The sequence below is a fragment of the Nothobranchius furzeri genome, chromosome 5 (assembly GCF_043380555.1).
Source record: "Nothobranchius furzeri strain GRZ-AD chromosome 5, NfurGRZ-RIMD1, whole genome shotgun sequence".
In the NCBI taxonomy this organism is placed as follows: Eukaryota; Metazoa; Chordata; class Actinopteri; order Cyprinodontiformes; family Nothobranchiidae; genus Nothobranchius; species Nothobranchius furzeri.
Window position 1 is genome coordinate 41780181 of NC_091745.1, and position 22608 is coordinate 41802788.

A 22608-nucleotide genomic window follows, 5' to 3' on the forward strand; every position below is an offset into this window, starting at 1 on the left:
ATCTTGAGAGGCGCTATAGAAATGATATTTTCTTCTTCTTTCTACTTCTAAATGAGCACACAGGTATAGTTAATGATCTAGTATTTCCTTTTGTAAGGAAGGGGTTTATTCAAACTGGTGAAATTCATCTTGCACTTGGCCCATCCCCGTGGGGAGCAGTGAGCTGCAGCGGTGGCTGCGCTCGAGAACAATTTGGTGTTTTAACCCGCCAATCCAAACCTTAAAGCTGATCGTGAAGCAGGCAGGCATTGGGTCTTTGGCATGACCCGACTGGGATTTCAACCCCGATTTCCCAGACTGAGGGCGGACACGCTACCACTAGGCCACAGTGCTGCTCAGTTTAATTTAAATGAACAAATCCTTATTAGGTAACACAGCTCGTCATTTCAGCTCAAAAACTCGCCAGTTGCGTTGCTCATCATCCGATTGATCTTAGTCAAAATCACTCTCAAACTGGTCATAAAAAATCTACTTTAACACACTGCTGCCCGATTCACACCGCAGGATTTTTTTGTTGAATGAACATGAGAAAAAAAATCTGATCAACTAGTTTTGTTTCTAAAATGTGGTTTTGACTGGCAACCTCTCCAGGGTGTACCCTCCCTGTTTGCCCGTTGACTGCTGGAGTTAGGCACCAGCCCCCCCGCGACCCTGCATGGACAAGCGGGTTCAGACAATAGATGGATGGATGTGGGTTTGCAGCTTAACAGCACAAACCGATTTGGAAATCTCACCAAACTTCCGGAGATAAACGAACATGGCGGACGAGGAGTGTGCAGTGTGCTTCCATCATCTTGTGTTCTGATTGGCTGCATGTCACATTCAACAGGCAGCATGCTTGTTTGTCCTCAAAATCAGACCAGTACAATCGCAGATGTGTCCCATTTCCCATATTTACGATTGGGCAAGCTTAATGTCCATCCAAGCCAACCGGAGCACTCTTAACACACCACACACTCATGAAAAAATCTGATGAGATCAACTTTAGAGCTGTTACAGTAATCAGGCCATCCTTGGGATTGTCAGAAGGGAGAATCGGGTCAAAATTCAGCACGACTGTCTTGCTGTGTGAGCCGGGCCTAAACTTAGAGCTAAATCCTTCCTGCAGAAAACAAACAGAACTATTTTAAGAGAAACAAAGAAAAATTTGCTGGAACACACTGATGGTCACATATTCACTGCTGTCAACTAGGATTTTTTTTTACATGTCTTGCATAGTCGTAGAGATTTTTGCATAAGTAAACAGAATCTCACAAGAACACACGAGAGCCGACATAAAGGTTACCTACAACAAGACATTTGGAAGGGTGCCAATGCCAATATCCTCTTTTCAATAATCCAACATTTGACACATGAACTGAAAAAATGGAAAAAGAAAAAAACAACCATCATCAGAAATGTTAAAGCTGCAACCCATACATTCATCCATCCATCCATCCATTTTCATCCGCTTATCCGGAGTCGGGTCGCGGGGGCAGTAGCCGAAGGCGAGAGGCCCAGACTTCCCTCTCCCCAGCCACTTGGGCCAGCTCCTCCAGGGGAATCCCAAGGTGTTCCCTGGCCAGGTGAGAGACATAATCCCCTCACCGTGTCCCGGGTCTACCTTTAGGCCTCCTCCCGGTTTGACGTGCCTGGAAAACCTGACCAGGGAGGTGTCCAGGAGGCATCCTGATCAGATGCCCGAGCCACCTCAACTGGCTCCTCTCGATGTGGAGGAGCAGCGGGTCTACTCCGAGCCCCTCCCGAATGACCGAGCTTCTCACCCTGTCTCTAAGGGAGAGCACAGCCACTCTTCGGAGAAAACTCATTTCGGCCGCTTGTATCCGTGATCTCGTTCTTTCAGTCACAACTCAAAGCTCGTGACCATAGGTGAGGGTAGGAACGTAGATCAACTGGTAAATCGAGAGCTTCGCCTTCTGACTCAGCTCTCTCTTCACCACGACAGACCGGTACAACACCCGCAACACTGCAGATGCAGCACCAATCCGCCCATCGATCTCACGCTCCAGTTTTCCCTCTCTCGTGAACAAGACCCCGAGATACTTAAACTCCTCCACTTGGGGCAGGACCTCATCCCTGACCCGGAGAAGGCATTCTACCCTTTTCCGAATCAAGACCACGGTCTCAGATTTAGAGGAGCTGATTCTCAACCCAGCTGCTTCACACTCGGCTGCGAACCGCTCCAGCGAAAGCTGCGACCAGTAGCTCATTACAAAGTCACCATGGTAACCACACTTCTGCATCTCTCACATCCTGACAGCAAATACGATGAAAGGCAGAGAGGAAAGAAGACGGGTCAGTTCTTTCACCTGTTGTGACACAGTGCCACGATTCCAAGTCATAGCACACTTTTCCTGATTGAACGGTATTTTCTGATGAGTGACTTGTGTTGGGTGCTTCACTATCTATTCACTGGCACTCCTAATAAGACATTTTCCTCAGAGACATCTGTAGTGTGTCTCCTCAGAAGAACAAGTCTCCTTTCTTATCTCTACCCCTCAAATAAGTCTTTGTCACAAAAGAAATGTTGACGTGTCACAGCCGGAAGCAGATTACAAAGAGAGAAAAGAAAGATATAGAATTCCACTTAGTGACTTCAGGTTGCGGTGTTGCTCATGCTCACTGTGACGTGTCGAAACGCCACAAAGGAAGCTGAAGGGAGGGCCTTTTGTTGACGAGACCTGTCGTCACTTTAAAGGTGACTGACTGAAGTGGCACTGTAACAGGACCTCATTAGTAAGGAATATTTCAGGCAGATGCCAAGTTAAAGAGGACAGCTGAAAACGGACAGAATCGAGCCTAAAATGGCAACACTGTTGTGCACACAGACAATTTCATTCAATGGGATTTGTTTTGTTTCCAGTTCACCCTGTACCACCATAACATCACAGGCTGTGGCTGCTGGGAGCTGAGACACTGCTGCAGAACACTGATTGCTCCCAAGAGTACACCCCCCTACACACACACACACACATGTCGGATCACATGCCGAGTACAGAGCAAAGCCTGCCCGCTTCAGCAACACTTGAACAAAACGGACGCTCTCTGATGTGCAAACTCAAATCCGGGTTTCTTCTTGGAGAGTTATCTCCCAGCCTGTCTCGATGCACCCGCTCCCTCTCTAGCTAAACACCAACTCTTTTTTCTAAGAGGTAGCACAGATTACAAATATAACATACCAAACATTCTTACAAGCACACACAGAGCTCAGATCACTCCCATGAGACAAGTACTTCCCCCAGAACATCCATCAGGTGTTTCCTGTTGATCTCTACCCTCGTGTGATACCATCTCATTCTCTCAAGTCTCGCAAGTTGGCTTGCAGAGGAAGGAAATGACACTCATTTTTTAGGAGCTTTAGTTGTCACAGAACTCATCCAGGCTACAGGTCCAGTGAAAAATCCTAGTTTTGCTCCAATTTGAAATTCAAATGACTGCTGTTGAAATCCATTTCCACAAAAGCACTTTTTCTCTCCCGTGATTCTGTTTATTCCAGTCTTCATAAGTCTCATCTAGTTGCTGCTCTATTTTACTCATTTCACTCCTTTTCAGCACGTTCCCCTGAACACCTCCTCCTCCTCCTGCTGCTCCAGACCCTCTCCCATTCTTTCATATCTGGGTAAGTTCTCGCACGGGACCAGATTTCCCTCTGCAGTGTAGCCAACGAGTCCCCCACGGGGAGGATCGGCATTGGCTTTACACACGAAAGTGTGTGTGTGTGTGTGTGTGTGTGTGTGTGTGTGTGTGTGTGTGTGTGTGTGTGTGTGTGTGTGTGTGTGTGTGTGTGTGTGTGTGTGTGTGTGTCTTTGATCTCAGGTAAATAAAAACATGAGAATCCACTGTAATAACAATTTCCATCATGTGTTCTAAATAATTACAGTTTCCTTAAAATTTTTATTTTTAAATAGTTTTAATAAAAATGTGACATTTTTAAGAGTTTGCTTATGAAAACAACTGTTTTTGACACTGAACAATGTATGAATCTAATGTTGTTTGTTTGTCAAAAGCATATTTCAACATCAGAATATCCACTTAAATAGATATTTGCAAAGAGATTCTTCATGAGAATGAATAATATTCAAAATTTAGTTTTCATGACCTAAGACGAACACACAGTCATCAAAAATGTTAAACGAGTTCATTCATGTTTGTTTCATGCCATGGTGGATTCCCCATTAGTTGTTTTGGCTGAAATATGAGGAACTTCCTGCTGTACTTGACTCCCAGATGCACCAGAAGTGCTGCATGCAGCTGCTGTTCACACTTGTAATAACATCCATGTAAATACCAATGGGATGCATGTCAGTGCTTTAATGTTTATAATATAATGTTGCATGAACCCATGTGGAAATACAGAGATGTTTGTTTAAACATTGTATTAATACACTTTTTTGTTCATAAGAACTGCGTGGTGGCGCAGTTGTTAGCATTGTTGCCTCGTAGCAAGAAGGTTGCAGGTTCGAAACTCGGCTGTGGCCTTTCTGCGTGGAGTTGCGTGTTCTCCCCATGCATGCGTGGGTTTCCTCCGGGTACTCCGTTTTCCCCCACGGATCACAACATGCCCTGTAAGTTATAAATTGTGTGTCGCTTTGGATGAAAGCGTCTGCCAAATAAATAAACATAAACCGCCCAGCCAAATAAAAAAGTCACCACCCAAAAAGAAAAATGGCCTGTATTTGATATAGCGCCTTCTAGAGTCCTAGAACCCCCCAAGGCACTTTACAACATAATCAGTCATTCTTTCATTGAATCCCACATTCACACGCTGCTGGGGATGAGCTACAATGTAGCCACAGCTGCCCTGGCGTGCAATGACAGATTACGACACGCATTCGCTGTGGCGCTGTTTCGATAAGCTTCTGCAACATCACCAGTTGTTTTGATCCAGGGTTGAACTAATGTCTCACCAACATCTTGCACTGATGATGGTAGTCTGACTGCTGCACAAAGCCTTCTGCAGCACATCCCAAAAATTCTCAATGGGGTTAAGGTCTGGACTCTGTGGTGGCCGATCCATGTGTGAAAATGACGTCTCATGCTCCCTGAACCGCTCTTGAGCCCGATGAATCCTGGCATTGTCGTCTTGGAATATGCCCGTGCCATCAGGGAAGATGGAATAACCTGGTCATTCCGCATATTCAGGTAGTCAGCTGACTTCGTTCTTGGAGCACATCCTGTTGCGGAGTCTAGACCTGACCACCTGCAGCAAGCCCAGATCATAGCACTGCCCCCGCAGGCTTGTAGAGTAGGCACTAGGCATGATGGGTGCATCACTTCATCTGCCTCTCTTCTTACCCTGATGCACCATCACTCTGGAACAGGGCCCATCTGGACTCATCAGACCAGTTTTTAATAAAGTGTTGGACAGTTCAGATTGAGTTTTTTTTGCATCTCATTAGATGTCATCTCTGCTTGACGCCAACGACCCGACCCTTCCCACACAGACTAACATCTTTTCCACAACCACCAGTTGTGTCTTTCCACTTGTTTGTTTAACGAATGAGAAGTGACTCATTGCACCATTTGAGGTTAAAACACTTTTTGACATGCAGTAATTAATAATAGGAGGACCCTACCTGTTTGCTTAGTTAAATCCAGGTGGTGACTTGTTTTTGGCCCAGGCAGTGTAGTAGCTCATCAGTTATTTCTCCAAACAGAATGTTCAGGAAGTCACAAGTTATCGAACTCTTTAAGGCAAATGGAAGAACAAGATCCAAGTTGGATCTCAAAAGATTCCTATTATTTATCTAATAAAATCCCACCTGCTATTTTCTGCCAGTAAGTTTTTATCTGCAACAGAAAAAATGTCTGGAACCAAAAGCTGAGCTCTTCTTCAACTTCATTTGAAGAGACAAACGAATTAATCAGCTGCCTTTTATCTACAGGAGAAAACACGGTTCATTTTCAGGCTTTCGATCTTGTCCTGCTGCCTTGTTTTCCTTCATTAAGGTGATTTTTTTTAACCACAGCAATAATCATGAAGGCAAAACAACAAAACCTGGTTTTGCGTCTCCTGAAGTTGCACCAAGCATCCCAACACGCAGAGGCTGAGGTGTCCAGGAGTCCTGCAGCTAATCAGGGACATCTGAATTAAATGATCACAGCAACAATTCTCAGAAATAAATACGCGAAACCCACGCACACCTGTTGGCTTCGGTTTACGAGCGTTTGTATGATATAAAAACAGTTTGGACTTCCGGGGCTCTGGTCACCTTCCCTCTACGTGCATGTGTCCCAACTGCTGCCTACCTTCCAGTGTCACCTCCTTCCCCGCACGTTTCAGCACCTGCACCGCCTCATCGTGCGTGGCGTCCCGCAGGTTCATCCCGTTCACTGACAGGATCGCGTCCCCCACGTACAGAGCCTGGGTCTGGTCCGCTGCGAGCCCCTTGAATATCTTACTGATGAGAATGGGCATCTTGTTCTCCTTCCCTCCTTTAATGCTGATGCCGAGCCCTCCGACTTCCTGCTTGGTCACCTTGACGCAGCGCTTTCTGTTGGCGATCGCCTCGGGCACTCGCTCCGGGAGGTCCGTGAAAGCGGTGCGCACAGCTTGGGGGCCATTGTTGGAGTTGGTGTTGCTGTTATCCAGGTACGATCCGTTGGTGAGCCCGTTTGAGTTGACATTCTCGCCATCCTCGCAGCTCAGCGTCAGCGCCTCCTCGCTCAAGTTTACCAAAACTTTGTGCCAGTGCTCCCGCACCAAAACCTCCACTAATCCACTTCTGTGCGCCCCGGAGCCTCTCGAGACGCCTGCGGCTGCTACCACCGCCATCTTTGGAGCATTTCTGTAAAATCACACGCGTTCTCTCTCACACAAACACACACGCGTTCCGGCTCAAGCTGCATGGACTTTGCTCGTCAGAAGTTTTCTGCGGGACTCGATCAGCCAGCGCAGGCTGGCCCCCGCTCCGCTCCGCCTGCCCGGAGGTCCTAAAGCTGCTGGGTGGAGTTTTCCTCTCCACGCTTACAACCGACCAGCCCATGAACCAAAAAGAAAAAAATGGGCATTTGCATCAGACATAACTTTCTGAGCTATGACGCAAGCACGTGCTAAAGTCATAAAAACAAAACCGTATGCAGCTCTGATAATTTTTCAGAACAGAATGAAACGGTTTCACGCTTTTGTCATTAGCATTAATGTTATTAAATAAAATCAATACACCGTTTCAGTCATGGGGTTCGAGTGTTTTTGTGCGTAATTTGGACAAAATTCAAGGAAATAAAACTGTACCTTCAACATCTTTTGAAAAACTTTGAAATCATAACTAGTTGTCCTGTAGGACTGCGCTTACGTCGTGCTTACGCGCACTCAGGAATGCAATTGAGGGGAGAGAACGCGGTTTAATTTTAGGCTTTCATTTAAAGGCCCACCCTCTGCGGAGTTTCTCCGCATCTCTAATGATTATTTTTTTATTTTTCCAGCTGTTCCCAGCGGTTATGTCAGCCCAAGACCCCGAGGGCGCAGTCCGAGTCTTACTGGTTCTGTAGATCAGAGAGAAAATAAGAGAAACAAATAGAAGCAAATGTAGAAACGACAAACAAACAAGGTGGAGGAAGAGGGGAACGGTTCTCCATCATCTCCAAACAGCAGCTGTCAATTAGGCTAATTAAAACATCTGCAAACTTCCACTGGTACTGATCTAAACCGGCGCGACAGCGACACCTACTGGTGATGTTTGTTTTAACAGTCATCTATCTATCTATCTATCTATCTATCATCTATCTATCTATCTATCTATCTATCTATCTATCTATCTATCTATCTATCTATCTATCTATCTATCTATCTATCTATCTATCTATCTATCTATCTATCTATCTATCTATCATCAGGTGACGTTGAACAGTAAATCAAAAACATTTGATCTTTAAAATAATCTGCTTTTTATGTCCTTACTGGTTTTTCACAGATTAAATTATTTAAATAATGAATACTGAATAAAGCAGCAGATGCAAACCCAGAGCAGAGACCATGACGACAGACCCCACCCGCGCCTTCTCCTTCAGGCAGAGGATTGAGCGGCCTCCAAGACTGTTTTAGGCCCTCAAAGCTGAATGGATAAACTGGCTGTAACGTATAGCTATTTTATTTTTTATCTTTCTTTGAGTGTGTCCTATTCAATAACTTTGAACAACTCCTAATAAAACACAGGAAGTGTTGTTTCACCGTGAGCTACTTACAATTACTGAGTTGTGCAAAAGACATGTTTTGTCTTGATGAGGAGCAGGAGAGTTATTTTTACTTTAATGTGGAAATGAGCTTCATCAGATGAAAGTTTATTCTGTGTTGTGGTAACGACCTTCAAACCAAACCAATTACCGACCTATGAAAGGTGATGTATAATAGAGGTGATTTTAGTCCTCAGTCAGCTCAGTGTGTTGGTCTCATTCTGGTTTCTAATGCTGCACCCGATGGTGAGATTGTTTTTCTGGGAAAGTGGATGCATCTGGAGAGCCTTTAGAGCCTGAATGTGCTGGGGGAGGAGCTTCAGGCTCCGGTTTTTATTTCAGCTTGTTACTTATTGGCTGTTTTGGTTCATCTTCCTTTGTTCTGCCTCGTCTAGTCTTCCTCCGCTTATCTGGGTCCAGGTCGCGGGGCAAACCAGTTTCCTTGTCCGGGGATCAGACCGCCAAGGCTCCCGCCTCGGTTTGCCACCCAATCCACACTGCACCGGACCCTTCATGTTCCTCCTGCGGGTGGTGGGTCCACAATTGGATGAGCCCATGTATCCGGTTCGGGCTGGGCCCGGCCCGGCCCCATGGGCGAAAGCCCGACCACCGGGTGCTCGCTCACGGGCCCCAACCCCAGGCCTGGCTCCAGGGTGGGACCCCAGTAACCCTCAGGGCCGGGTACTCCGACTCTTTGATTGTAAATCCATGAAAGATCCTCTGAACCGTTCTTTGTCTCACCCTTCACCTAAGACCCATTTGTCATGGGAGACCCTACCAGGGGCCCAAAGTGCCCCAGACAACATAGCTCCTAGGATCATTAGGGCACTCAAACTCCTCCACCATGATAAGGCGACGGTTCAAGGAGGAGTCTTTGTTCTGCTGTCTCATAAAAATTCCCCCAAACGTTTTTAAAATTTATTATTATTTTTTTGCTTTCTTCCTTTTCCAGTGACTCATCACTCAAATCTCCCTCATCCAGTCTCTGTTTTCTTACCTGTAACTATTTTACCTTCCCTGTCTTGTAACACGCATTACTCTTTTTGTGCTTACGCTTACCTACGATAGGCCCAGAGTAGAGCGTCTGTCATGTTCTGTGTCCCTTTGTTCCCCAGCCCCTCCAGTTCCCACTCCAGGTTCTCCTCTTGTGTCCCAATTATTATCCCCAGCCCTCTGTAGACTTCCCTCAGGTGTCCTTCTAATCATTCCCCATTCCTAGTCAAGCTTATTTTAGTCCTCCTCATCCGTCTAGTTATTAGTTGTTTATTTTTGGCCCTCAGTCTTTAGGTTTAGTTTTATCCTTGTGTTATAGGTTAAGGTTTATCTGTCACCCTGCTTGTTTCTTCCCCCTCAGTTAGATTATTGCATGCACCTGCCTTCCCTCCAGATCTCACTGCTCACACCTGTCACCTGTTTCCCTGATTGTTTCCCTCTGTGTATATAACCCTGTCTGTGGCCTAGTCCACACGTAGCCGTTTAAAAAAAAAAAAAAACGAATATCCGCCCCTCCAAAAACTTCACTGAAAAAAAGAAAATAGTTTAATAAACCTAATTGAATTGCTTCAATTGGTAACAAGCAATTTAATTAAGTTTATCCAACCTAAATTATTAAAATTGTACTAATAATTTAAGTTGGATAAACTTAATTAAATTGCTTGTTACCGATTGAAGCAATTTTCTAAGTTGGACCTACTTTTTCATTTTACAGTGTTGCATCCACACCACCTCGTTTTAAACAAAAACTCTGTCCACATGTACCTGGATAAATACGTTGTTAAGGACATGCCAGACCTGTAGGTGGCAGTACTTCCCCCGTTCTTAACCTCGTCCTTCGTCTGTGGTCTTCCGCGAGGAGCAGTAATTCCACTTGCAAAAACAAACAAGCAAAAAGCGCTTGGACAATTGATAAAGCGAGCGCAGCTCTGAGGGCATCCATGATGTCGGCTAGTGTAAACACAGGTCGCACACGTGATGTCAGCATTTTTTTCTTGCGGAAAGTGACGTTGCAGACCTTAAAACTCTGGTTTTGTCCGTCCACACGCAGACACCCAAAATGGAGAAAACGCAGATCTTCACTTTGGCCAGAGTTTTTAAAAAGATCCGTTTTCGTGTGAAAAAACTCTGTTTTCGTGTGGATGACAGGCCAAAACGTAGAAAAATATCTACGTTTTGGCAGATCCCCGGCTACGTGTGGACAGGGCCTGTGTCTTTCAGTGTCGTTGGATCATTGCATGTGTCAGCGTTGTTCTGTCTCTCTCCAGTTTCTCCTAGTCCGTGCTCATTAGTGAACTTCTGTTTTGTTTTTAAGCGTTCAGTGTGTTTTGGAGATTTAGTCGGATACTTGTGTTTTTTTTTATTTGGCACCTCCTTTAAAATAAGATAATTTTTGCTGAAGACTTCTCCTGCCTTGAGTCGTTCTGGGTTCTGCTATTTGGTTTCCACCCCCTCCATCCTGATCGTGACAGCGTCTAGCTACATGCTGCACCACCACAAATACTTTGTGGTACACAAGCACAATAACCATCCAAGTTGTTGTGAAATGTTGGTGCAGCTTAAATGTGGCGTGAGTTAGAGATTTTGCAACATCTAAGTCATAAAGCTCAGAGGCAAATTGTGGTTTAGTGATTTCAGCAGCAGCCCATGGAGAAGTAAAAAGGTATTTGGTCACCATCTCAGGATGATGGAGGGTTGCCAAACAAATCTAAGATGCTTCATGCTTTCCACTCAGAACTGTTCATCTTCTCTTCTTAATTCAACTTCTTATAAATGCATTGATCTGAAAAAGTATTTGTTCTTTTGTAGATTATTTGTTTTGATGCTTGATGATTCCCCTGGAGGAGCTGGCCCAAGTGGCTGGGGAGAGGGAAGTCTGGGCCTCTCGCCTCAGGCTACTGCCCCGTCACCCAACTCCGGATAAGCGGAGTCAAATTCTGTGTCAAATTAGACTGTTTCAGATATAAAAAAAAACTAAAGAAAATGAATCCACATCAAACAAAGATGAGGAATGTTAAAGTTCAGTTTTAAAGAGTTACTTTATCTCGTGTGGGAACCCGTGTTATTACAGCAACGATGTAAAGACAAGCAAAATAAATGAAAGTTTAATTTCAGAAAAAAAGGAAAACTATCCAAACCATTATGTCTATGCCAAGAAATAATTGGTCCTTTATTAAATCATTAATTATCTGTGATTCATCAAATTCTTCAGATGCAAATTAATAAAAATCAATATTAAAACCAAGCTTGTACAGAAGCTATGGCAGCAGTCGCACAGTCTGACAGGTTGTTGCTAAATGTTTTTAATATTAACTATAAAAAACACACGCTGACTTCAATTTGTTTTGTCAAACACAAAAAAATGTAAATAAAGTTTAAAACATAATTCTACAAACTAATCTAAACAAAGATTTTATTTCGTGTGAGATAAAACGGATGTAATCCTGTCACACTGAGCCAGGAGGAGGTTAGGACCCAAGATGCAGAAACCAAGAACGACACAAGGCAGGAGCGAAATCAAAGTAAAATCCTTAATTTAGGAAGAGTGTCCAAAATAAAAAAAAATCCAAAAAGGGCAGGAAGCCAAGCCTAAAGTCAGTAACCCGACTGACAAAAACAAAAAGCTCTTTGATGAGCAAACCCTAGAGTTTCACAAGGAGGAACAGAACAACACTGACAACGACAATGGACCGACACACACTGAGAGACAGGGTTATGAACACAGGGGCTGGGTGATAGGAGACGAGGAGCAGGTGTGTGGGGAATAGGGCACAGGTGAAACAAATGAACTGAGGGAAGAAGCAGAAATAAGCAGGGGAGAAAACTATATCTTAAACCTGTAAACCAAAGCTACAAAAAAAAAAAACCAAACTAAACTCAAACACTGTAGAACAAAGGCACAGGGGAATCTTAAAAATAAGTAAACAAATGATCTAAGTGGGGAGCGAGAACTGAGGAGAGACTAGGAGAACATGAGGGAAACCTGGATGGAGCTGGGGAGTAAAAGGGCTGGGGACTACAAGGAGCACAGGATCTGAGGAGATACCTGGAGGGAGCCTGGAGGGGGCTGGGGACCACAGGGACACAGAACATGATAAGTCCAGCCAGCTGATAAAGTTGAATTATTGCATAACAGGAATGTGACACGCTGTAGGAGGAGCTTAGTTGTGTCATTTACAGGAAATGAAACTGAACCTTGCAGTCACTTCAAAAACAAACAGTTCCATCAGCAGAACAGAAGGACTTCCACATGCAAACAGGCGAGGTCAGCTTCCTCAGGCTTGTTAGCACAAAGTTTTATCATTCGAATATAATAAACAGAAACTTGTTTATAACTTGTTTATCAAGTGTAACAGCAGTTCTGTAACTTCATCTGCAGCGGAAGCCTTGAGTTTGGGAGGAGGGGAAGGGTACGGTGAGTTTCATCTCCTCAGTAAAGACTAGATGTGAAGCAAGACGGAGTTGTGTTTTGATTCTGCTGTTTGTTTATATTTATTTATATTTAATCAGATGAGTCGATCACTCTCATTTATAACAATGAGCCAAGAGGCAGCAGCAGCAGACACATAGTTAGCTTTACACCAAAGAAAACAGATAAGACAAAATCAAACAACATAAAAATAAAACAGTTAGACACAAAGATAAAAGACTGTTCTCACATATAATATGTACAAGCAATCTAAACAGACTTAAAACAGTCTTTAGGTGCTCAGAAGCACATTGATCAGAAACTATTAATTGCAATAAATTATTGACGGTAGATAATGGAATGTAAGTAGTGAGCTTCAGTGGTTTTTGCTAGCCTGGCCTGCCAGACTCCTCATCTGTTTAATTCTGCACAGAGAAAGGGTCTGGGAACTCTCCTATTCAAATAACCCCACCCAGTGAGAATTCTAACCGAGCCAATCAGCGCTGAGTAGCGTACGTCACACACCACAACGCCGAGTTTGTCACAAACATGGTGACTGAAGTGGAGTTCGCTGCGGCTCTTCCCTCTGTTCTAAATTATTTGAACATGTCTTTAAAACCACAACAAGTAGAAGCTCTAAAAGCATTTCTTCTAAAAAAAAAAAAAAGATGTTTGCGCCATTGCCAGACGCTATTTTTTTTACTACAATGAGAAATCTACCGCGTCCCGGTACAGTCGGAATTTCCGTCTTTTTTTTGATTGGTCATTTTTGAGCTGCCTAGTCCCGCCCCTCAAGTGCCTCTCTGCCTGTGAGTTACCAGACTCATTCTCTGTGCAGAATTAAACAGAGGACGAGTCTGGCAGGCCAGGCTAGGTTTTTGCAGCTCATTCCAGTCATTAGAAAGCAAACTGGAATGAGGAGCGGCCAAAGGAGGTGCGAGCTTTGGGAATAACCATAGAGATGAAGTTACTGGAACGTGAATAGCGCTGGTTGTTGGGAGTGATGAGTAATGAGCGAAGACATGACAGGGTTCAACCGATGATTGTTTTGTATGTGAACTGGTACCAATGCACCAACCTGCAGGAATGGACTGATGGCCAGTTAACGAGTGAGTACAGATCACAATGTACCAGTGATGAAATGGATTGCTGAGTTATAAATGACATCATGTTTATGAAGATGTTTTTCAGAAGCAGTCCTATAAATGATGTCACTGTAATCTAAGATGGGAAATATTGTCATGTTGACCAAGGCTTGCTTTGCAGAATGAGTAAAGGATCCTGTTGCAGTAATAGAAAGTAATGAATTAGTGAATGTCAAATGAAAGTGTGCTGTCAAGCCAGATACCCAGATACTTACAGGAACTGACAAGCTGTAGTTCTGTACCATCTAGGGAAACAATACTAGGCTGCTGTTGCCCATCAGCGTATCGATCATCAACATATAAAAAGGACGGACATAGCCTGTCTATTGCTTTGCGGGGGGAAGGGTGGAAGCCAAATGGGAAGTTCCCACCACTCACATTTTGGTTGTGTCACATGTCTCGCCACACAAGACAATCCAAAAATGGGAAAAGAGGTGGAGCTGAGGGTGGAGCTCTTAGGGTTAGAACAATTGAACTAATGTAGCTACTAGCTAACTTAGCTAACCCAAGAAGCTGAAAAAGGCTCCGGGGACTGGGGTAGCCGACCCGCAAGTGCCGAATGGCTTCCTTGTGAGGCTGTAGTCATGCTGGTCGCCTGTGGAGATCTAATATGGACTGGGACTGCTATAATACAAGCAGAGCCTCAGACCGCTGCGATCATAACCGGGTGCCCTCGCCTTTTACATCAGCTCATGCTCCACAGTCGAAGATCAGCGGGACATTAGATACATGCTAACCAGAGTTTCGACACGGGATAATCCACGTCGATACTCCCAGAGCTGGGAGCGGACTCGTGGATCTTTCACCGCGGTGGAACAGCGAAGCCCGATGGCCCCCGCTGTACTCGCTCAGATATGTAGCTCTAGTTTTGTTACTCAGCAGCCACACCAACACGTTATATTTCAACTAAGCCTCCATAACTCTGCAATTAAATTGAAACCATCAAGGAAGTGGCAAAAGTTGCAGTTCAACCCTCATCTGCTAGGGGCTGGCACCAGAAGTGAGCAAATCCTTCTTGAGTCCCATGTAGAAAACGCCAATGCCAAAAAGTCTGCAGCTATTCAACATTAGCAGACAGAAAACATGGCTCTTACTTAGTAGCTTTCAGGATTTAATCCAAACAGCTAGAAAGTTTTTCTTCTAGCTTGCCGTCTTTCACCTCCTCCTCCGTGTCGCTGGACGCGGTAGAACCACAGTCTGAAGGTCAATGAAAAATGATTTTACTGTAAATAAGACATATTCATTATTCTCTAAATTATGGTCTGAAATATATGAACCTTTTCTTTCAGATATGGCCACAGCCATGCCTGAAGATCATCTGACATGCTCCATCTGTCTGGAGGTGTACAACGACCCTGTCTCCATTCCCTGTGGACACAACTTCTGTAAGTCCTGCCTCAGCAGGCACTGGGCAGATAAAGAGCAGCGTCTTTGTCCATTGTGCAAGGACACAAGTGACAAGGAGCTCAAACTCAGAGTCAACACAGAGTTAAGGGAGATTGTGGAGAAGTTTAAGAAACAAAATGAGAAAGCTGATGGCACATCTCCAATTAAACCTGGTCAGGTGCCATGTGACTGTTGCCCTGGGAAAAAAACCAGAGCCTCAAAAACCTGTTTGGTGTGCCTGGTGTCATATTGTGACAAACACCTAGAAAACCACCTGAAAATCGATGCCTTCAAGGGACACAAATTGACAAAACCTGTGCACAAACTGGAGGACAAAATATGTAAGAAACACAACCATATTCAGGAGTTCTTCTGCAGGGATGATCAAATCCGTGTTTGTGCCCTTTGCACAGAACACAGCGATCATGACACGGTTCATTTGGACGAAAAGTATGTGGATAAAAGCTACCACATGGGGAAGAAACGAGAGGTCGTGCAGGAAACTAAACCCAAAAAAGCAGTGGAGATTAAAGATGCAGCACAGAAAAAACAGAAAGGGGGAAGAAAACCAAACAGAGCTAAGTCAAACCAAACAACTTCTCCAGGTCACAAAGAGGCATCACAACATCGGAATGGAAGAACCTGCTTCCCTCAAGTTGCAGGATTCTCTGAAGATATATTTTTGTTTGAGTTTAATGTTGAAGACAGAGCTGTCTGCCATCTAGGAGTAGTGAGAATATCAACGTTCAGGAGGCAAAACCTTTTATCAAACCACAGCGACGGAAACTGGGTTATAACGTTGCTGAATGATGGAAGAATCAAGAGAGTTTGTATGTGTTTAGATCAGAAGAATAGAGTCCTGTTGTTCTCTAACGCTGACTGTGGAGACATCATTTGCAGTTTCTTTGACTGTGAGTTCAGAAAGCGAGAGGAACTCTTTATATTCTATGACCCTGGTCAGCCACTCAGCTGGCAGCAGAGGATACAAAGATACGTTCAGAAGAAAGTAGAGGAAAGAGATGTTTCTTTCTTTGTCTCGATCACACTGATAACACTTCTTTGGTATGTTCTAGCTGTGTTTAGTTTCTAACTGCATTTTTGGTTCTTTTTTAAAACACAGAAAAGGTTTCTTTTATACCTTGCTGACCGTTTCGTTTACCGGCTGTAAACTTCCTCAGAGCTGACGCTGGTGGTGGTGTGAACGGAGAAGGAAGAGATGCCACCATCAGCGTCAGCTCTGAGGAAGTTTACAGCAGTAAATAAAACTGTCAGCCAGGGGCGTGTCCAGGGAGTGGCCTGGGGTAGCACATGCCACCCTTGGAATCTGATTGGCCACCCCAGGTGCTAACACACTAATTTACCTTTAAATAGTCTTTTCATTGTCCACAAAAGGCTTGGGGGTAAAACAAAAAAGGCATAACCATTGGTGCCACCCATGCACAAAGCTGTGCCTTATCTGGGCCACCCCATTTTAAAAGATCTGGACACGCCACTGCTGTCAGCAAGGTAAAAAAGAAACCTTTCCTGTGTTTTAAAAAAGAACCAAAAATGCACTGATAAGACATTTTTTTACTTTAATATCCACTATATGTTTGCCAAGGTAACAGATCTGTCTACACTTCTGGACATATTAGCAGACAGATTCTGGTGGGGGTTGGTAACACGTGTGATTGTGAAGATTTTGCATTGTGCAAAAACATGAGTGAACAATAAATGATATAATGTTATCTTCTATCTGGACTCTGTTCATGCTTCATGAATTCATGACTGTATTTACACAACTGGACTGTTTTTGAGCTCACACAAAGAACTCTTCCATCTCAGCTCTTAACTAATCTTTCATTATTGAAGCTGGTGGAGTACACAGTTATCAAAAAGTTAAAAACTCTTTTCTTCGTCCATTATTCCATAGTGCATGTTGGCAATGTCACCACTAGAGGGAGCTGTGTCTTCATCCTGCAAACATCAGCACATCAGCATCATCACTATAAAGCAGGTGCTGTAAGGATTCTGCCATTAATGAACATTTTCACAATTTGATTCATTTGACATTTAATGTCCTCAGTTAATAAATAATAAACCAAAGGAGATAAAATTATTAAAAACAAATAAAAAAACAGTATTGTAGGATTGTGGCAGAAAGATGTCAGACATCTAAATCTAGACTAAAAAAATAAACACTATCCCACAGTTTTTTATGGTATGGCCGGTATTTATATAGTGCCATCTAGGATTCTACAACCTCCCAAGGCACCTTACAACACAACCAGCCATTCACCCACACATGCTGGTGGTGATGAGCTGCATTATAGCCACAGCGGCCCTAGCCAAAACTGACAGAGGCACGGCTGCCAAGTACAGGAGCCACTGGTCCCTCCAACCACCACCAGCAGGCAAGGAGGGGGAAGCATCTTGCCCAAGGACACAATGACTGCGACAGACTGAGCGAGGCTCGAACTTGCAACCATAACATTTTGAGGCGGGCACTGAACTCCTCTGCCAGTTGTGACCAGCCAGTTTGGTCTACAAAAACACCTTATAAAGGCATACTATGCAATTTTTCATCTTTTTGATTTTTCTGAGAATATGTGCTAAAACAGCCTTTTACAGGGTTAATGAAACATCAATGAGACCCCACCGCCCCCTGTGACCAGAATATTGCACTTGCAACTTCAAAAGTATACGGGCTGTCACCCAGTGGCGGCTGGCCAGTAGAGGGCGATAGGGCGCCGCCCTCCCAGTTTTTCCGTGTTTTTAATTTTTATTAAAAAAAATAAAATAAAATTAACAATAATCACATATTCTAAGTTAATTGTGTGTTTTGTAACAAAAATAAATCATATTGGTCTCTGCCGATCTCTGCCGGTCTCTGCCGAGCGGTGGAGGCTGTGTGCTGTATTTCAATCGCCCAAACAGGACGAGACCAGCTGTCCAATTGCTGACAAGAATATCAAAGGGTAGGAATGGGAATGTATCCAATCAGCGTCGACGTTGTTTCAGAACGTTTCAGAAGCATGATGGGCGATGGAGCTACCGCCAAAGGTTTCGTTGGTGTTCGGTAGAACTCGGCAGAGTCGTTTTTGGTCATGACGCAGATGTAACATGGACGCCGCCGGTGACTACAACCAGCATGGATACCGGATCTCAGCAGCCACTGAATTCAGTTCGGTCTCTTCTCCAGTATACGTTCGAGAGGAGAACTATGGTGGAAAAACTTAATGTCAAAGAGCTTGGACCAGATCAGCCCGACGTAAAGATAAGCCAGCAGATAAGCCAGAGAAGGAGAGAGGTAAACTGTACACACGACGCTTCTCCCAAAATTGGTACACCAGGAAGGCTTGGCTAGCTGGATGCAATCACGCTAATGCGTTATTTTGCTTTCCGTGTTTGTTATTCAAAACGGCTGGGACAGATAAGGCATGGATGAGTCAGGAGTTACAGACATGAAACATTTTTCTGAGAAGGTGAAGAAACATGAGTCATCCCGGGCACACATGGACAACAACACGGTGAAGCTAGCCATGCTAGGCAGCAGAGCTAACGTTGCCATGCAGGGAACAACAGCAGCTGGGTGCAGAGGTAAGCTGTACATTACATTTCTGTGAACAAGACAATCAGAATCAGAAATCCTTGGTTGTCCCACAAACCGGGACATTTGTTTAATAACATGTTTAATGTGCAATAACTGTAAAAACTAATTTCAACACACATACTTATTATACATATTTAATCACATAAATGTGTATTTCATGTAAATTTGTACATACATCAATCTGATTCCATTTTACTTGTTACACTTCTGCTGCAGCAAACACATTTCCCAGCTTTTGGGACAATTAAACATTTCTGATTCTCAATTAGATGTTTTTACCTCAAATGTAAAAACATCTGATTGAGAATCAGAAATGTTTTATTGTCCCAAAAACTGGGAAATATGACATTTGTAAGAGGATACTGATGACATTATTTCCTATGAAAGTGTTTCCTATGTACTTATCTGTTTTTTTTTTGTTTATCTACTTTAAAGAGGATTAAGACTTTCCTTGAGGAACACCATGACACAGGATGGGCTGAATGCTCTTGCCATGCTCTCCATGGAAAAAAAAGCTTGTCACAAACATTCCTGACTTCAATAAAAAGCTCATCGAGAGCTTTGCCACTCAGAAGGACAGAAGGGCAAAATTTCTGTACAAATGAGGTATCACACACACACACACACACACACAGACACACACACACACACACACACACACACACACACACACACACACACACACACACACACACACACACACACACACACACACACACACACACACACACACACACAAATGCATCCTCTTGATCTTTGTATAAAGTTGACCTTGGCACAACACTCCAGAAATATTTAACAGTGTAAATTTCTGGCATTTTGTCTAAGTAGTGTGTACTACCATTACTGTAACAGTGACCTGCTCATAATTTTTCGTGTTCACTCAAATGTTGAAATTAAACAAAATGTTTTTGTTACTTGCCTCTTGCATTGCCTATTTACCATTTATGGTCATGTTATTTTATTTGCAATTTAATGCAGTATTTTTCAACCTTGGTCTGCAAGGCAGCGTGCCAATAGTCAGACACACCTGGATTAATCAGTTTGTCCAATGATGTAAGACAGGAAATAAAAGAGCTGTGCTTAATTCAGGAAATAGTGAAGTTGTGCACAAAGCTCAGAAAGCACAAGTTTGTTTAAAAATAAAAAATAGCACAACCCCACCAAAAATATTTTTCACCAGCCGCCACTGCTGTCACCTGTTATTGAGCAATTCCCGCATGTTTTAGATCATGAACACAGCTGATTTATTTCATTTAGGGATGAACTGCTCCTGAAGACACTAATGAAGGTTGAGGACACGTTTCAGAAACTAGATTAAGGTGTTAAAAAACAAACGCACAGGAGGGTACACGTTTCAGTTGCCTGGCCTGCCAGACTCTTGCTCTGTTTAATTCTGCACAAAGAAAAAGTCTGGTGACTGAATCCTTAAAAGAAGCTAGAGCAACTGCCAAATCCTCAGTGCTTATCCTGCTCGACTTATCGGCTGCATTTGACACTGTCAACCATGGCTTCCTTGTGTCCACACTCTCTAGCACGGGCATCACAGAGAAAGCACACGCCTGGTTTGAATCGTACCTCACAGGATGATCATTCAGTGTATCTTGGCTTGGACAATCCTCTACCGTGCACCATCTTGCCACAGGAGTCCCCCAGGGCTCTGTACTAGGACCTCTTCTCTTTGCCATATATACCACCTCACTGGGTGAGATCCTTCGATCACATGGCTTCTCCTACCACTGCTATGCAGACGACACCCAGTTCTATCTGTCATTTACACCAGATGACCACACTGTCTCTGCACGAATATCAAACTGTCTCTCTGACATATCAAAATGGATGAAATCCCACCATCTCCAACTCAACCTCTCTAAAACTGAACTACTTGTCATCCCAGCAAAACTTTCCATGCATCACAATATCTCAATCCAAAATGACTTCCTATCTCTGGCTCCTTCAAAGGCAGTTCGAAATCTGGGCGTTGTGATTGATGAACATGTCCCCCCCACTTTTTCCAAAGTCAAGTTTTGACCCCTGCACTTTTTACCATACAAAAACAATATTACGCTATATTAAATTGACACTGGTTGAGCTCTAGGACCAAGCAGAAAACAACCATTTGTGTTGAAGCCTGTTTCCCATTAGAACACACTGTAAAGACCCCCCCCCCCCACACACACACACACACACACACACACACACACACCGTGTCCCCCCCACTTCTAAAGTGAAAATTACATCCATGGCTGTATAACATACGAAAGATCAGACCATACCTAACACAACATGCCACCCAGCTCCTGGTGCTATCTACTGTCATCTCCCGCATTGATCACTGCAATGCCCTTCTAACTGGTCTTCCAGGCTGTACTATGAGACCTCTTCAAATGGTCCAGAACGCAGCGGCGCGTCTGGTCTTCAATCAGCCAAAAAGAGCACGCGTCACCCCTCTGTTCATTGAGCTCCACTGGCTACCGCTAGCAGCACACATCAAATTCAAATTGCTAACACTAGCATACAAAGTCCGAGATGGTACGGCTCCCATCTACCTGAATCCTCTTGCAAAGGCTTACGTCTCGGCCCAGCCGCTCCCGTCATCACAGGATCGTCGGCTAGCAGTGCCTACACCACGCTCAGGACAATCCAGACTCTTCTCATGCATCGTTCCACAAATGTGGAATGACCTTCCAAGCACTACCAGAACTGCGACTTCCTTTTCAGTTTTCGAGTAACTCCTGAAGACCCTGCTCTTCAGAGAGCATCTTCTAAACTAGCACCCTCCCTGCACCCGTCCTCCCCCTCTACTGTTCACTCCTTGTTCCCTCCTCTCCATGATTGATGTCAAGTTGTTGTTGTTGTTATTGTTGTTGTTGTTAGCCTCAAGGGCAACATGCCGATTATCACTTGTAACTCGCTTTGGACAAAAGTGTCTGCTAAATACATAAACGTAAACAAACATAAAATTTGCATGGGAGACTTACCAGACTCACTCTGTGCAGAATTAAACAGAGGATGAGTCTGACAGGCCAGGCTAACGTTTCAGTATTAGACACAGCTGTTGAGGAGGAAAAGTAGTTTCCCCATTACAAACATCACCAAAGAATCTCTTGATGAAACAGATTATCCATTATTTTGGGATGCTAAATTATATCCCATATTGATGGATGATCTGTTTATCCATTATTAAAAAAATGGTTTGAAAAGATTTATTACAAATAGAGGAGCTTGAGGATCTTGAATCCCCTCATGAGGACATTGATTTCTTTCACTATCAATTTTATTTTGTTGTGACCCGATTGATCATATTGATCATGCACCCTGGCTACCTAACGGCGAGCGGTGGGAGATCAGAGGTGCCAGGGCCTCTGTCAGTAGCAGACACACTCTGGCGGTGGAAAAACAGCTTGTTTTTTAGCCCCCACCTTCAGATTGGACCATTTTTTTTATATCTGCCACAGATCTCTCTAAAGAACTCACAGCATTGACGGCTTGAGCAACGCTGTGCCACTCAATAGATTTTCACTTATTTGTTTTGCAAAAGCACTTCTTTTCATTTTTCCACCTCACCCACAAGTACCTCAACTTCTGCTTCGGTGAAATTGTGCTTCCTTGATCTGCAGTCGCCGTTGTTAATGGTGAAATGCTGCAACAAGCCGGCTTATCTATATGCATGAGATCCACAAGGCACTTTGCACTGACCATTTATGGCAGAAAGTGGGCGTGTTGTGGGCGGGATGTGTCTCAAAAACACCTGAGAATATTTCTAGTTAGTCTCTGATTTATAAAGCAGAGATTACGTGCAGCTGTGCGTACTCCATGTTTTATTGGTCACAAACCCACTAGGCATAAGTACATATTTTTTGCTGAGCTTAAGTACGATGTGAGTGAGGATTCTACACAATGTTTTATAA

The 22608-nt window shown here is 43.8% G+C and overlaps 2 protein-coding genes across 6 annotated transcripts in view; one reads left to right on the forward strand and one right to left on the reverse strand.

Annotated features, from left to right (window-relative positions):
- Positions 1–6920, reverse strand: part of sntb1 (syntrophin, basic 1) — a 49719-nt gene extending 42799 nt beyond the window's left edge. For both annotated transcript variants that reach the window (XM_015949075.3, XM_015949074.3), the window contains exon 1: positions 6250–6920. In XM_015949075.3, the coding sequence (XP_015804561.1) occupies positions 6250–6775 (526 nt within the window). In that variant the 5' untranslated portion in view covers positions 6776–6920. The remainder of the gene's footprint in view (positions 1–6249) is intronic.
- Positions 6921–12184: 5264 nt separating this feature from the next.
- On the forward strand, positions 12185–16407 carry LOC107378722 (E3 ubiquitin/ISG15 ligase TRIM25). Of its 4 annotated transcripts, XM_015949076.3 has the most exons (3): positions 12185–12430; positions 12545–12580; positions 15009–16407. In XM_015949076.3, the coding sequence occupies exons 1-3, from the start codon at positions 12349–12351 to the stop codon at positions 16193–16195; spliced, it is 1305 nt and encodes a 434-aa protein (XP_015804562.3). In that variant the 5' UTR covers positions 12185–12348; the 3' UTR covers positions 16196–16407. The 4 variants fall into 4 exon arrangements, with proteins under 4 accessions (XP_015804562.3, XP_015804565.3, XP_015804566.3 ...); XM_015949079.3 differs by lacking the exon at positions 12545–12580; XM_015949080.3 differs by lacking the exon at positions 12185–12430 and having other exon boundaries at positions 12460–12575.
- The last annotated feature ends 6201 nt before the right edge of the window (positions 16408–22608 follow it).